Below are 16,289 nucleotides of genomic sequence, written 5' to 3'. Positions count from 1 at the left end.
CAGATTTACAATTACATGCCAGAATATGTGGTTTAATAAAGTATACGCTCCATTTCAGCTGATATATGAGCCATAGTGTCGAGCCAGTAACATGGACATACTCAAAATAACTGATCAGATCTAAGGGAGGTTTAACTTCTATCTATCTATCTATCTATCTATCTATCTATCTATCTATCTATCACACTGATGTATAAATGAAAGCCATTCAAAATAAAAGCACAAAATATACAGCACCTTTGCTGAAGAAAATGTCCAGAACCTGTTTAAAACAGGACCTACTATTGGGCCTCCACCCATGTGTTGAGAACTAAAGGTAGGGCAATATATCGTATGATGAGATATTGCAGTATTAAAACGTCACAAGATGCATCGTCAAAGGTACAAGTGGTTGCTTTCGCGAAGAAGTGGGGGGTTCAGTTTTTTTTTTTTTTTTTAAATCTACAATCTAATACAAACCAGATTGTTATGGTTTTATTTTTCTTATTGAGTTTAAATTGTCATACCCATGGTAAGTATTTCCAGACAAAGTTAAAGTTTTTTCTTTTCAAAATTATTATATTGTATCGTTATCACAGGCCCATTATTGAAACCAATTGTGAACTTAGTGGTATTGTACACCCCAATTTATAGGTTTATAATTGATTTATTCTTTAGCAATATAGACTTTTAAGTCCACACTTAAAAATGTAAAATTTCTCTTTTTGTTTCTTTATGGTTGATTTTGAGAAATATTTTTTATTTTTAATTTATTTTTTTGGTATAAGACAGGGGGGTCAAATTCATTTTAGTTTGGGGGGGAAATATGAAGATGTTTGATCTCCAGTGGGCCACAAATTTTATGCGGGAAACTTGGTTATTTCAACATTATTGTGCTACTGTTTGCACTTGCACTGTGGATTTCAGCCCCAACAGGATCTTCACTTTAAAATCCCTAGATTTTGTGATCAATTTATATTTAATAAAGGGGGGAAAAAAATGTCAAAATTTGAGGAAATTTGAAGGATTTTGTGAGAATTTAGAGTTTTTTCAACTGTTTAACATTAAAAATTGGCTGCAATCATGCAATATTAGAACCGGGAAAACTGTGAGCCCTGTAAATATTGTTGGGCTTCATTTACACAATGATTCATGTTTTCTCTGTCATTTTTACTTTCTCCTGTGGGCCAAATTGGATACTCCAAAGGACTGGATTTGGGCCCCGGTTAACATATGTGGTAGGATAATATTTCAACAAATAGAAATGTCATATACTTTTTCCACTACAGTGTGTGTAAAAATATTTTTCTCTTTATTTTTTTATTTTTACTCAAATTTACGCACAGCCTATTGATTTTCCATCGGTTGGTTTTTAAATAAAATTTGTTGGTGAGATCTTTAAACATCCACGCTGATATGTGACGTGTTGGGTTGGTGGGGGCGGGGCGGGGCGGGGTTTGCTGACTTACAGTGCGCGTGCTGGTGCAGTGTACCCCGGGTATATAAACAGGCAGCCATCAGAGACCCTCACAGGCAGTCATGCACTGATGATAAGCCACATGGTTGAACAACAAGCCTCGCATCAGCTCAGCTCACATCTCACTGGCACCATGGATGGGCAACATAAAGACCGGCGAATGTCTCACTTGTGGATATTGACGTTACTGACACTTGTCTAAACCTCCAGCACTGGATAACCCAAGTCTTTAACCCACTTTTTTCCCCTCTGGATACGGATTCCGTGCTGGATCTTATACCCCACAGGCGCAGAACGGTGGATTATATTTATACACTTTGTGTGTGTTTTTTTTTTTTTGTTTGTTTTTTTCTCCCCATACGCAACTTCTTTCTTGGAGACTATTTCTTAAAGGATACGCACATAAAAACTAAAGGATGGCCGTTGGGTTCACGTCTACCCTCGCAATATTTATAACATTGTTTACTCAGGTATAGTTTGACATAGAGTATTTTAACAAAAACGTAATGAAAATGTGCATTTTTTTTTTTTTTTTTTTTTGCTGTGCTCACTGTTGATTTCCTTATAGGTTCTTGGATCAGGTGTTTTCGAGATAGAGCTCCATCATTTTCAGAATACTAAAGGTTTGCTGGCAAACGGACTCCGCTGCAGCATGGACGGCTGCAGGACTTATTTCAAGGTGTGTCTGAAGAACTTCCAGACCGAGGTGTCTCCTGGGAAGTGCATATTCGGCCGAGCCACCACACCTGTCCTGGGCACAGACTCCTTCAGCATCCAGCGGGACGCAAAGCTGCGTCTGCCGCTCAACTTCACCTGGCCGGTAAGACGCAGAGCGCGCGCCTCCAGCGTCCATTCCCTCCCATTTTATACAGATTTATATTCATTTATCTCGATCACATGGAAGAGTAGCGACTATTAAACTTAAGAAAACACATTCACTTACTCAAATAAATAAAATAAAATAAAATAAAGCATTTTGTGTATGGGATAAACTTTATGCTGCCTCTAATTTTCTTTATTTCAACAGTTTTACTTAATATTACCTTCTTGAACAAAGTCTTATGATCAATGTAAATACATTTTTAAGATGTAAAGTATTATATCATCACCGTATATAACTAAATTAAACTTAACTACAATTATGGCATTTAAATGCACTCATGGTTTAGAAGGGGGGGGGGGATTGGTTATTATTGTTTAATATATGATTATTAATTGTATTATTATTATTATTATTATTATTATTATTATTATTATTATTATTATAACCAATATTATAATAATAGTAATTGTGATAATAATAGCACACATCCCTATCAATTCAAATTATAGCAGTTTGGGGTGCTCTTGGAAAAACAGGGGAAAGAAATTTGTCCAAAAATAAATAAATAAATAAATGGGGAAACCAGGCACTCCAAAATGGAAAAAAAATCATCCTTATCAGTTTGAACTATTCCATAACTCATTCATTCATTCACTTATTATCTTATTTGTGCTATCTTCTATTTTATTGTAATATTTATTCTCCTATTCGTCCCACAGGGAGCTTTTTCTTTAGTTATTGAAGCCTGGTTCTCTGCAGCGGACCAACCTGAAGGTAAGCAGATTTCAACATCTAATATCTTTCACCGATAGAGGGAGCTATTAAATCTATAGTCTATAATCACTCAGTTTTCATTCACATCTTTATTATTACTGGGGTTGTTCGATTCTTGACGAAAGCATCTGGCTTTTCCACGGTCATAGATTTTTATAGGATGCTTTATTATGAGTCACACGGCAATCCTTTTACAATCCAATTCATTCAACACAATCGCACTTCCCTTGTTATATTTTTGGCACGCGTGGGAAAATGGAGAGCAAAAAAAAAAAAAGAAGCTCAGTGCAGCCTTTTCCTGGATATTCACCTTCTTTGTTATAAGGAGTGTTTGGCTCATTTGTTAAAAAGGATGATTCATTGTCTTGGACTGATTCAGTTTCTGATAATTTTTTATTAAATATTTTTTCATGCTGTTTCTCTCTGTACAGATACCACCAACCCAGACTTTCTGATCAGTTATTTTGCCATCCAGAGGCAGTTGGGAATAGGGCCTGATTGGTCCCATGATGTGCAGAACGGGACGCAGACAGAGCTGAGGTACTCATACCGGTTCATCTGCAAAGAAAACTACTATGGAGAAACTTGTTCCAAGATATGCACGCCGAGAGACGACCGTTTTGGCCACTACACCTGCAGGCAGGACGGGCAGATAGCCTGCCTACCCGGATGGAAAGGCGAATACTGCCAAGAACGTAAGCATGAGTGAATAGAACGTCATGAATATGTGTTTGTGTGTGCAAAAACCTGTTGATTAGTTTTTTAAATGGGAAAAAAAAAAGTGACATTGTAAGATTTATGTTTCTTATTGATTTTAATTGAAATTACGCACCAGGATCTGGTATTTTCCCTTGTTTTGCATCAGCTGTAACCTGACCACAGTCGTGTGTAAAACCTAAACACGCACAAACAGCTACGTGCATGCGCTCTCTCCCTCTATCTCTTTAATCCCGGGTGGCGGTGGCCCAGCAGCACGCGCCGGGGTTAATCGCCGCATTATCGCCCGCCACGCGCCGCTAAATTGCGGGGCCTCCATTGTTGGGTCGTTGCGGGGCGGCAGCTGCAGGCGGGGCTCGAACCGAGCACCCAACAAACAATAGGGCAGCTGTCCCGCTTTCTCTGAGACCAAAGCATCTGCTGCGCCCTGAACCACCCGTTCACCAGGACCAAACCACGCACAGCACAGAATAATCCCTGGCTATTATCTTTTTCCTCTTCAAATGATGCCAGTTTCATTATGAGAGGAAATGCATTCAAATCAACCATCCCTTTTAATTGGAGATATTGCATTACCTTTAAAAATGTGGTTTAAAAGTGTGTATATTCAATTTAAAATCATAGTTTATTGCAACATAAATTATATTGTTTACCCTACCTTTGGTTTGTTGTTGTTGTTGTTGTTTTTATTGTTCTGAAGTTTAATTTTAATATTTTTTTTTTTTATCAGTTACCGTGATAAACATATTAAACTAATACTTTGTTGGTCTCTTTTTGCAGCAATCTGTCTTGAAGGATGCAATGAAAGAAATGGAAACTGCACATTACCAGGAGAGTGCAAGTAAGTATTAGTGCACGTTTCACAAGCCTGAAAATGAACCTAATCACCATATTAATACAAATATAAGAAATAAACAAAGCAGCTTGGAGATTTGCTTCTAGTCTGAAGTGATATTCTACAATAAAACATTGGCGTCCTGACTATTTTTACCTGATTTACAAAGACCTGGGTGATAGACAATATTTGCTGATACGAAAAAAAGCATCCCACATCTCTGTGGGCTGAAAAAAAACATTCGATGTGTAAATAATACGGCTCTGTGTCAGTTGGGCCTTTGTAAGGAAAACAGACAGCAGCTGTAACATGTCCCTCACCCACCTGCCATGTTTCATGTGTGAACAGATGCAGAGAGGGCTGGCAAGGGCTATTCTGTGATGTGTGTAAACTCCATCCGTCCTGTAAACATGGTACCTGTAAAGAGCCGTGGCAGTGCACCTGCAAAGAAGGCTGGGGAGGAATCTTCTGCGACCAAGGTGTGCACTCATCACTCATTTCGAAACGGTGCTTTATTATTGTGCCCTCTTTTTGTTCCTTTAATTATATTTGCACTCCTTTGTTTACAGATCTAAACTACTGCACGCACCACAGGCCCTGTGCCAACGGGGCTACTTGCATGAACACGGGCCAGGGCAGTTACACCTGCGCCTGCCTGCCTGGATTCACTGGGGTGAACTGTGACTCAGAGGTCAGAGAGTGTGACAGCCGACCCTGCCATAACGGAGGCCACTGCCTGGTAAGGCCGGAAGCCTATCTCTCGCTCCTTTCCCACAACACAGGCCTTCCTGTTTTTGTTTTTGCCTCCATCTATCTGCCGTTCCAGGAGGATGCTATTGGTTGTCAAGTCTGTAGATGACCCAGTTCACAGACCCCGTGCTGTAAATAGACTTCATAACGACGATAAAGGAGTTCATTATTGGAGCAGTAGAGAACAGGATTTTAATTTGGAGGGTAATATCTGGTATTAAGCTCAGTGGTGAATGTTGTAACTTTGTGTTTGCAGGAGTCAGAGAACGGCTACAGGTGTGTCTGCCCTCAGGGGTTTGAGGGCCTACAATGTGAACACAAGGCGCTGACATGTGCTGACACACCATGTTTTCATGGTGGCAACTGCAAAGAAAGGGACAACGGACTGAGTTATATATGCGAGTGTCCAGCAGGATACACTGGACTCAACTGTGAGAAGAAAATGGACAAATGTACCTCACTTCAATGCACCAATGGTAAGGCATCAGTCAAGTTCCCTCATGAAAGAGTAACTAAACTCCAAATACAACGTTTTTCTTCTAAAATCAAGCATATTTGAGAATTAAGTAGGGTTTTTGACATTTTAGTATTTCAATTTGGCATATGTTATTGTAAAACTGTATGAGTGACTGCCCTCTATGGGTTGCTATTACAATCAAATCTTGCTATTGCCTGAGAATGAGTGTTTGCGGTGTTCTGTTGACTTATGTCACCAACCACCACTATATTAATAATAATAATAATAATAATTCATTTCATTTAAAAGTGAGGACACTTTACAATAAACAGAGAATAATAAAAACAGTGCAATACATTATAAAACAGAATAATAGACAATTAAAAAGAACAATAAGAGGCCCCACCCCTCCTATAAAAACTAGAGCAGGTTGGATTGAGAGAATTGTGAATAGAGAGGTATAGTAAGTACTGAATGTGTACGTAGTTAGCAGAGGTTTAAAAGAGTACTGATGTATCCGTACTCAAGTACAAGTAAGTCATGCATAAAACACTCAAGTATACACTCAAAGTAATAGTTACTAGTTATTTTCACAACCCACGTTTATTTCTGGTAATAAATCTTGCCACGGTTCCTTTGCATACGGTAAACATCTCACTGATAAACTTAAAAAGGAAGAGATGAAATTTTGCACAATTAGAACTTAATTTATTTTCCACAAAGAATTTGTATAAAAAGAAAGGTTTGTACAATTATTTAAAAAAAAACTAATGAATTAAATTCAATATTTAAAAATAATTTAAAAAAAATAAATCTCAAGTACAGCTACATTTATGAACTCCAAGACTGATAAAATGAAATAGTAATTTACTCAGTAACAGCTGGGTGTAGAAATGTAATCAATACAGGTACTTTACTTTTTTTAAAAAACATACTTAAGTACAAGTAAAATGACTGATTTAGATATATACTCAAAAAATTACCCATTAAAGCAACTCAATTACAGTAATGTGAGTACTTGTAATCCATTACTTTCACCCCTGGTAGTTAGCATAGGATTAATTGTTGTTTGGAAATTTTACAATATAGAATGGGCGTGTCTTAGCTGCTCCAGGAGCCCCGCCCATAATCATGACATTTTTGAATGTCAGGGTTTAGTTACTCTTTAATTTGTGAATCATTTCTGTTCGTATGCATTTAGCGATTTGAACTAAATTGGTGTTGATGTTTTTTTTTTTTGCATAGGTGGACACTGTGTGGTCCATGGTAACCTCCGCCTTTGCAGCTGTCGCTCAGGCTTCACAGGCCTTCGCTGCGAAATCAATATCAACGAGTGCGCCACCAGCCCTTGTGCAAACGGCTCCACCTGCGTTGACCGTATCAATGACTACACCTGCACCTGCCAGCCAGGGTACACAGGCCGCCACTGTGACAAGCCCACCGGGAGCTGTGGCTCTCAGCCCTGCCTGAACGGTGGCACCTGCGCCGTTGGAGCCAAGGGCCAACCTTCCTGCGTTTGTCTCGCACAATACAGCGGCAGCCGCTGTCAGACCATAAACGAAGCTGTAGCCTACACCCCTAGCCCCAATACAGGCTGGGAGTCCAGTAAAAAGCTGAACTTTACCGCCATCAGTTTGGGCGTTGGCCTCGTGGCCGTTCTGGTGCTTGCGTGCATGGCGGTGGCGGTGACACGTCACATCAAGAAGCAGAGAGACAAGGAGAGGGACTCAGAGACCATGAACAACCTTTCCAAGGCCGACTTCCAGAAGGAGAACCTCATCTCAACATTAGAGCTCAAGAACACAAATAAAAAGATTGATCTGGAGGTGAACAGTTCTGCTGAAAAGTCCAACCACAACCATATCAACCACTACCACATGGATTTTAAGTCCTCAACGGGGTACAAAGATCAACTGTCCCTCCTGGACAGAGATGAATACTGTGAAAAGACAATACAAGACAAAACACATTTGAGTCGAATGTACAAGTGAGTGCCGTTGGTCAGATTTTAACACATTTTTTTTTAGAATATCTTAATGAATCCAGGCCTTGTAGCATGACTTGTGCTTTGTTTTCATAGGGAAATACCAGAGTGCAGAATATCAACGTTGTGTTCTTCCAGAGATTCATTGTACCAGTCTGTGTTTGTAATGGCAGAGGAGAAAAACGAATGCATCATTGCTACTGAGGTAAGTAATACTTTAAACCACGTGTAAAACTCATTTTAGTTCAGCCTTTAAAAATGTTGTCGAGTTTTATTGAATTAGTGAATTTGAAATAACTCTCTCTCTGCGAGACAAATTGGATACTCTAAAGCAGGGGTTCTCAACTGGTCTCACCCTGGGACCCACATTTTGCCACAGTCAATAAATTTTGACCCAACTTTTTTTCTTTTTTTTTTTTTAAACCAAAGTCAGTATTTAAAAAATAGCTTATATATAAAGTTTTTTTAAAACATAAATCAATTTCCTGTCAAAAGAAAAGTGTTTTTCAAAATAAAAGGCAAGTCCATTATGAGAGACATTAAGTATTTATTTATTTTTGACCAGCTGTTTCCGACCCACCCTGTACAGGTCCGTGACCCACTTTTGGGTCCCGACCCACCAGTTGAGAATCACTGCTCTAAAGCAGTGTTTCTCAAAAGGGAGTATGTGTACCCCTAGGGGTACGCGGTGGCACTACAGGGGGTATGAGAGAGAGAGAGAGAGAGGAAAATGAACAAATAAAGAGTCTTGGTCACACCCCAGGCGTGATATGACCAGAAATGTTAAAAACTATAGAAATAAATCAGGAGCCACTAAATCAGGAGCCACTAAATCAGTGTTTTTCAACCTTGGGGTCAGAACCCCATGTTGGGTCGCCTGGAGTTTAAATGGGGTTACCTGAAATTTTTGAAAAAATAAAATAGATTTTTGAAATGTTTTAATTCTTATTGTTTTTTTTTAAATTAAAACAACACAATCTTAAACAACTTTATTTCTATAATTTCACTTTGTGAAATCTAAATCTAGTTAAACTAAAATGCAGTTAGAAAAATTCTGAGCTCAAACATGATTAACTAATTCTAGACAAAAAAAACTGTCTTTGGTGTCGCCAGAAATTCTTGAAAAAGGTTGGGAACCACTACACTAAATAGTGTTTATTTCCACTTATTTACAAAATGAGATTATTTAAAATGTGTATTATCACTTGTTCATTCCATCATAACGCTCTATAGTTTAGGGGGGTCTCGATATTGAATATTGAATATTGATATTGGATATCGGTCTGATATCAGCCAGAAAATGAATATAGGATTTTATCAGACTGCATCTATAAATTTATTTTATTCAGTCTTAGAATATTCTTATTCTAAAAGGTTAATTATATGTAATCCATTGGTTTATAATAAATGGGTCTGTTTTAAATAATCAAGCCTTTCCTAGCATTCCACACTACAAAATAAGTAATACAAGTATGTATGATTCATGCTGATTGGTATTGGACAATACGCAAGGCTGCAATATCGGTATCGTATCGGAAGGGAAAAAGTTGTATCGGTACATCCCTACAGTTGTTTTTAAATAGTTTTGTAAGCAAAATGTTGTAGATGGACAAAGGGGGGTACGTGGATTCAGAAATAAGAGAAAGTGGTACTTGAGCAAAAAAAAGTTTGAGAAAAACTGCTCTAAGGGGCCGGATTTGGTCCCCGGGCCTTGAGTTTCACACTTGCTTTAAATCAGTGGTTCCCAATCTTTTTTGTCCCATGTACACTCTTTGCATTTCTGTCTAATCATGTGTACCCCCTCTTCATATCATAACTACCTCTCCATATTTTCATAAGCTGGCTCTCGTAAACCCTTAACTGTGTCTTGAACATTGGTTTCATAAGATCTATTCCACAAATTTAAAACAATGGTTGTAATTTAAAGTGGAAATCATTTAAAAATAAATAAATAAATACCATGCAACTTTTATGTGACTTATCTCACTTCTCCTATGGTCAGAAGTGAGATAAAAATGGCCTCTACAGCAAAAAATAATAATATAATATTCTTAGTTTGTGGTGAATTTGTAAAATAAATAAATGAATACATAAAAAAACCTAAAAAAGTACTATAAGAACACTTCCCAATTATTTTTAAATTAATTGATAAAACTTTCTAAGTACCCCCTGCGATGTGCTCCTGTACCCCTAGGGGTACACGTACCCCTGTTTGGGAACCACTGCTGTAGATCATGGGAAATTATAAAACACAAGCGTTTTGTGTAGTCAGAAAGGGATTGTTTTTCCAGTGCTAAAATAGTCAAATAGTGCCTCATTTTGTTGTCTTATTTGCTTCCAGGTATAATGAAAGGAAGATGTAATCCATCAGATATCCTGTGGACTGTTTACAAGTGGGGATTTATTTAAAAGCAAGTTGCTGCTCATGAAAACTTGATAACTGGATGGAGTTTGTGCTTGTGCTCTTTGGTAATGCAATAGACTAAATCAACTGCGAGATGCAGGAATGTACAGACTGGATAAGAGACAAAAGAGCTAATGTGACTCAACGATGCGCCGTCAGTGCTTTTTTTTTTTTTTTTTTGGACTAAACATCCTCCGCCCAAGTTGACCCAATCGCACATTATTTCTGTGTGTGGCAATCAGAAGAAGAAGAAGGACTACCTTTGATGCACTCCGGCAATCAAACTAATCAACGTATACCACCAAGAGGCCTGTGGAAGAAGTGGCAGCCTTTTCTATTTCCCGTGACCAGCAATGCGCTATGCAAGCTAGACAAATTCAGCATTGTGCTCAATCAGACAGGACACTAACAAACTACTGAAAACGGTTCATTTTGAAGATGTTTGAGGTTATTCATTTTCTTCGTCAAACCTTTCTTATAAAGAATGTATGAAGCCTACGTCTTAAAGCCTCATTTATATATAAATATATACAGTATGTCTGTGTGTGTGTGTGTGTGTGTGTGTATTTAAGAAGAAAAAAGACATTGTGCCCTGCCTTATTTTGGTCTCTGCACAGCAACACGGACAATGAAAGAAAAATGCAATATGCTAAGGCACCATGCAGGGAAACTTATGATGAGGCCTCCTTTTATGCAAAATCATCCCTAACCAAGACTAAGAAATATATAAAGTGACTATCATACCACGGACGCCTTTAAAGCAGTGACTGTTCTAATAATGTTTTTGTAAGATTATTATTTCATTAGTAATTTAAGTATATGAAGCACTGTTCTTTCTACATTTAATAAAATTATTTTGTAAATAGTGTATATTTATATGGTGAGATTAGACTTGTACATCTGTTTTTAAATCGATACCCCCAGAAAGTGAATTTATTTTTTAGTGTTTTTTTTTTTTTCTTTGTCTTTATTTTATTTTTTTCTATAAAAACAAAAAAATAAATGCATATCTGGTACACAGTTTGTTTGTCAGTCTTTGGTTGTTAAGTATTGTAAATTCATGTAGAAACGTCACAGCAATTCCAAAGATTCCATGTCTTCTCTGTGTGGGTAAGATGTGATGTTATTGGTATCGTTTAGTCGACAGCATTGTTATTTAGCAAGTGTGTGGGAAGATATTTAAGTAAAAGCAATATATTTAAAGAATATGTATTACAATAAAGATTCCTTGTGGTCTTTATATTATTGAAAACGTTATTTTGCTTTATTCTGCCTCTCAGCCAAAACACAGAAATTGAAATGGTAACTATTTTTATACGTTTCTTGCTATATGCTGACAATGTAAATGCCTAGAGCTCCACATCCACTAAGGGGAGTGTGGGGTGTGAATTACAGTAAATTTCAATCCACAACACACCTATTGTTTGAAGGTGGGACAATATATTGTGCGACAAAATATATTAATATTAAATATTTAATATCAACAATAACAATAAGTAATAAAATGTGACAAGACGTGTCGCTGAGGATGGCATCACTACATCACAGATTGTTGTGGTTTGTTTATTTATTTTTTTAATATTCTGATTGAGTTGAAAAGTCTGTCCATAGTTAAAGTCAATTACAGTAAAGGCAAGATTTTCCTTTCCAAAAATATATCATCGCGTATCGTTATCGCATGACCCATTATCGTCTATCGCAGGGATGGGCAACTCTATCACAATGGGGGTCACAAAAATATGATTGTCTGATCCGTGGGCCACATTATCAACATTCATGTCAGCATTTAGAATATCGACCAATCTGAGCATTAATACAGGAAAGACCAATGGGTTTTTACTTTGTACTTTTTGTGTGTTTTTTTATTTTTATTTTTTTTTAGTTTTTAGACATTTTGGGTCTTTTTGAATTAATTTTATAGATTTTCTCATCAATATGGCGAATTTTTGACGTCTTTAGCCCCATTCGCACGGGATAAGTATTATCTGGGGACCCCCCCCCCAACGTCTGCTTTTTATGTGGCGCAGTCGCACAGGATAACCGAAGCCTGAGATTTTGCTGAAATTTATGGACATCTCCCAGATATGATGTCAATGTGCTGCAAATTGCATAACATTTGCACACATTTTTATTAACATTGCGGGCGCTAAGAAGAAAAGTAGGCACTGGTCACAAGAAGAAATCTTAAAATTAATGAAATAAATAAATAAACATGAGTCCCGGAAATAAAACAATGCGTAATCACACATCAGATCCCGCCCATTTCTGTCTAAATCACAGAGATGCCCATTCGCATTGGATTAGTATTTTCACAGGACCTCGGAGTTCAGCAAAATATAGTAGGTCATTTGCGGGGGAATTTTTACTTTACAAACTACTGACATGGCCGATTCGTACGGGATTAACGTCAGACATTCTACGCAATTATTACAAATTGGATGTGGTCCCGAGATAAAACTAATCTCGTGCAAATAGGGCTTTAGTGTATTTTTCAAGTCGTCATGTGTGTTTTTGTTTTATTTTTTCTGTTCTTGTTGTCATTTTGTACATTTTCCTTTCGCGTAATTTCATGCGTCTTTGAAGTCCTTTTGTACATGTGGTTGTTTTTGTCATTTTGTGTGTTTAAACGGTTGCTTAGTGCGTCTTTGTTGTCATTTTGTGTGTTTTATGACTGTGTTTTTTAAAAAAAAATTTTCTTGACACTGTACATTTTGCAGTCATTTTCTGTGTTTCTGGAGTTTTGTGTATTATATTGTTAAACCTTCCGACTTCATAAATCACAATTTTATTTTGGGGGCCACACAAAATTAGACCAAGGGCCGCATGTGGCCCCTGGGCCACCAGTTGCCTATGTTTGGTCGATTGTATCAAATTGTGTATGGTTTTTCTTTCTCTTAAAGCAATAGTTTTTATATTTACCATTTAACTTGCACTCTGGGATAAAATATATTTCACATTCACAATCATGAAGATAGATCCATAATGATTTTTAGGTTTTTTATGTTTCTAAATAATTATTAAAACTTTAAATATCGGTGTTAAATTTCAACAGTTTTCTTTTCATTGTGTGAACATGGTTATTGCCATTTAACAGATTATCAAGAATATATCACAAAATTGTAACTTGGATGTTATCACTGCTTGATAAGAGGATAATCAGGTACAGTAGATGAATGAATTGGTCCCTCTATTGCCACTTGGTGGCAGCATGTTTTACCTGTAGTGTAAACACGTGTTTAACAGGTCAGTAACAGTCAGAGAAGCAAATGTTTGAGGATCTGAGACTCAGCTGTGTTCTGCTCATATATTCACAACACTGATCCTTAATGAGCTTAAAGTCACAGATAACACTGTCCACCTAATGTGATCACCTGTCTTACTCACTGGCAGGTACTTTGGGATACAGAGGTTCATTTTTTCTGGGGTTTTTTTTTTTTTGTTTGTTTGTTTGTTTGTTTTTTTTAAACAAAAAAGAATGTTTTGCAATGTTCAAATCACGTTTTTGACTCATTTCTAAGCTTAATGTTGTGTTAAAGATGTGAATATAGAAGGAAAGACTATAAATAAACAGTGACACGTGTTTTAAGCATTAAAACACAATTTGCTTTTGCTTTCTGTTTGAGTTTTAGTTTGGATTTCTTTTTCCTGAAAGCCTGAGAATAAGAGGAAGCCCCCCTCATAACTTATTACGGGGTGCCAACACATCTGCGATCGTGATTGGTTAATTTCCTTCTTGAGCCCGCCCTAACTGAGCGCTCATTGGTTTAGCGCCTGTCTTTGGTCTGAAAACAAAGACACGTGTTTGAGCGGTCAGGAGAAAAGTCATGACAGCATCGTTTCCAGACGTAAGGCTTTTTACAGGAAAGGGACGTGTCTCCATCTTCAGCGCTTTATTATAAAAGAGACTGAAATGCAATGATTGAAGCACAAGAACCGACAGCTTTGTCTACTGAGTAGAGACTATGGACAGCCACTGGATTTTTGGATATGGATCTCTGGTGTGGAGGCCAAATTTTGACTACAGATCAAGAAAACTTGGATTCATCCAAGGCTATAAAAGGCGCTTCTGGCAAGGAGATGATTTTCACCGAGGAGACAAGGACAAGGTAGTGATTTAAAAAATAAATTAAAAAAAAAAAGTAAATTATTTCCTTTTTTTTTTTTTAAATCTTGGAAAAATATTTTAATATTTTTTTTAATTTACCTACAGCACTTTATTGTTTGTTTCTTCACAGCCAGGCAGAGTGGTCACACTGGTGGAAGATCAGGAGGTAAAGACACTTTTTGTAAAGCTGCATCGAACCTTCTCTCATATTTGATTTTTTTTTCAATGTATGTTACTTAGTTTATTGCTATTAAAACTGTGGTGTAAAAATGCCTGCTTGTGTCCCATTCCTAAAGTAAGTGTTCTGACCTAAGACAGTAGTGTGCAACTGTGCAATGAAGTATCAATTTCTGGGTAAACATGTTCCCTGGAATTTCCTCACAGGATTTTTTTTTTTTTTTTTTTTAATCCCTCTCTCCTTCTTTGTTTTGGCTGGTTTAATTTGTCAAATTTACTGCTTCAATATGGAGGTAGATGTGTGTCTTTTATTCAATAAAAACAAAAAAAAAACTTTTCAATAAAAAATTGATTGTTATGCTGCAATCACTTCAATCAAAAATTCATATTTTCAATCAAATAAGAATGTGTTAAAATGCAAACAAATGTTTGAGACACTTTTTTTGGTTGAAAAATAAAAACTTTTTTGATTTTTTTTTAATTAAAATTATTTTTTGATTTAATAATGAAGACACAAATCTACCTCTATACTTCTCTGGCTTCTCTAATTTCTTCCTCTTTTGGCAATGATTCAATGTTCTCAATTGACTCAAAAAGAAACCGAGGTTAAGTGCACCCCTTTTATCTAAACAGGATTTATTTTTACTCTTTGTGCACTTTTGGTTTTGTTCTGTACCAGCACTGAATCAGCACTCTTTCTGCAGGCACACACATGGGGATTTGCCTTCGAAGTGGTCGACCATCAAATGGAAGAATCCCTCCAGTATCTGAACCAGAGAGAGGTGATTCAGGGTGGCTACATGAGAGAAATGGTGGAATTCTTTCCTGAAGGGAATAATCAAGAGCCCCTGATGACCATCGTCTACATCGCCACCTCAGACAATCCCCTGTACCTCGGCCCCGCCTCAAACCAAGAGATCGCCACCCAGGTCGCCACATGCAGTGGCAACGCGGGCCACAACATTGAGTACCTGGTCCGCCTGGCCGAGTTCATGAGGCTCCACTGTCCAGATGTGGAGGATGAACACCTCTTCTCTATCGAGGCAGCTCTTAGCAGTATTGTGCAAAAAAGCAACAAGAAGTGAAATTATGAAGTTTCTACAGCTGAAATCTGCCTGAAGCACTTTATTCTATTAGTGTATTTTTTGTTATACTGATCTACAGCGACTTTTGGATAATGAGAAACTACAGTTTCTTATTCTCCAGAGATTGATCACATTTTGAAACCTTACTATGCTTGTATTTTTTATTTTATTTTTTTTTTAATCTTTGTTTTTGCAAGTTTTGAGTGTGAAAATATTTGAAAATATGACAAAAAGAATGTTGACTTTTTTCCTTCTGCTGTTTCAACAAGTCCCACATGTGGTTCTCATACTGTACATATATGTTGAATGGCCCCATACACATTTACAGACCCTCCTGCCTCGTGTTTTCATACCACATGGCTCAAAGGAATGTTGACTCTGTCAGTGCTGAAATGCCAATTACTGTATCTGTGAGAAAAAAAACTCAATTTTCTGCAAATAAAGCTTATATACGTGCTCTGATACTTTGTTTTGCAATGTTGTTTGGAAAGTTCTTATCTGTAATTGTATTGTTTTTAAGATATATATATATATATATATATATATATATATATGAAAAAGGTTAGAAACACCAGGATATGAAAACGTGAGATGATTGACAAGGGTTAGGGGCCTCAAAAATTCCCTGCAGCAGGTCAACTATTTACTTTACGTTCTGCTGCTGCAGCCACACATTCTGCAGACTTTCCAGTTAATGTACATAAAGTCTTGTGTTGCTTAAT

The 16,289-nt window shown here is 37.1% G+C and overlaps 2 protein-coding genes across 2 annotated transcripts; both read left to right on the top strand.

Annotated features, from left to right (window-relative positions):
• Positions 1-1,464: 1,464 nt before the first annotated feature.
• On the top strand, positions 1,465-11,118 carry LOC114456348 (delta-like protein 4). Its single transcript, XM_028438047.1, has 11 exons — positions 1,465-1,926; positions 2,025-2,276; positions 2,999-3,053; positions 3,485-3,748; positions 4,551-4,611; positions 4,954-5,084; positions 5,175-5,344; positions 5,612-5,831; positions 7,058-7,799; positions 7,893-8,001; positions 10,138-11,118. The coding sequence occupies exons 1-11, from the start codon at positions 1,873-1,875 to the stop codon at positions 10,141-10,143; spliced, it is 2,064 nt and encodes a 687-aa protein (XP_028293848.1). The 5' UTR covers positions 1,465-1,872; the 3' UTR covers positions 10,144-11,118.
• Positions 11,119-13,990: 2,872 nt separating this feature from the next.
• On the top strand, positions 13,991-16,031 carry LOC114456371 (glutathione-specific gamma-glutamylcyclotransferase 1-like). The gene is made up of 3 exons (XM_028438092.1): positions 13,991-14,306; positions 14,436-14,471; positions 15,187-16,031. Exons 1-3 carry the CDS (start codon positions 14,163-14,165, stop codon positions 15,565-15,567), a joined length of 561 nt encoding a protein of 186 aa, XP_028293893.1. The 5' UTR covers positions 13,991-14,162; the 3' UTR covers positions 15,568-16,031.
• Positions 16,032-16,289: the final 258 nt, after the last annotated feature.

This window comes from Gouania willdenowi, chromosome 22 (genome assembly GCF_900634775.1).
Source record: "Gouania willdenowi chromosome 22, fGouWil2.1, whole genome shotgun sequence".
NCBI lineage: Eukaryota > Metazoa > Chordata > Actinopteri > Blenniiformes > Gobiesocidae > Gouania > Gouania willdenowi.
The sequence above is the reverse complement of the archived record's forward strand: the minus strand, read 5'-3'. Positions and strand labels throughout refer to the sequence as shown.

What these genes read in the sequence shown, in the direction of transcription:
- LOC114456348 (XM_028438047.1), top strand. Translation starts at nt 1,873, where the DNA reads ATGGCCGTTGGGTTCACGTCTACCCTCGCAATATTTATAACATTGTTT. An exon ending in ATAACGGAGGCCACTGCCTG is followed by an intron (nt 5,345 to 5,611) that starts GTAAGGCCGGAA and finishes TTGTGTTTGCAG; the next exon opens with GAGTCAGAGAACGGCTACAG. An exon ending in CTCACTTCAATGCACCAATG is followed by an intron (nt 5,832 to 7,057) that starts GTAAGGCATCAG and finishes TTTTTTGCATAG; the next exon opens with GTGGACACTGTGTGGTCCAT.
- LOC114456371 (XM_028438092.1), top strand. Translation starts at nt 14,163, where the DNA reads ATGGACAGCCACTGGATTTTTGGATATGGATCTCTGGTGTGGAGGCCA. An exon ending in ACCGAGGAGACAAGGACAAG is followed by an intron (nt 14,307 to 14,435) that starts GTAGTGATTTAA and finishes GTTTCTTCACAG; the next exon opens with CCAGGCAGAGTGGTCACACT. An exon ending in CACTGGTGGAAGATCAGGAG is followed by an intron (nt 14,472 to 15,186) that starts GTAAAGACACTT and finishes CTCTTTCTGCAG; the next exon opens with GCACACACATGGGGATTTGC.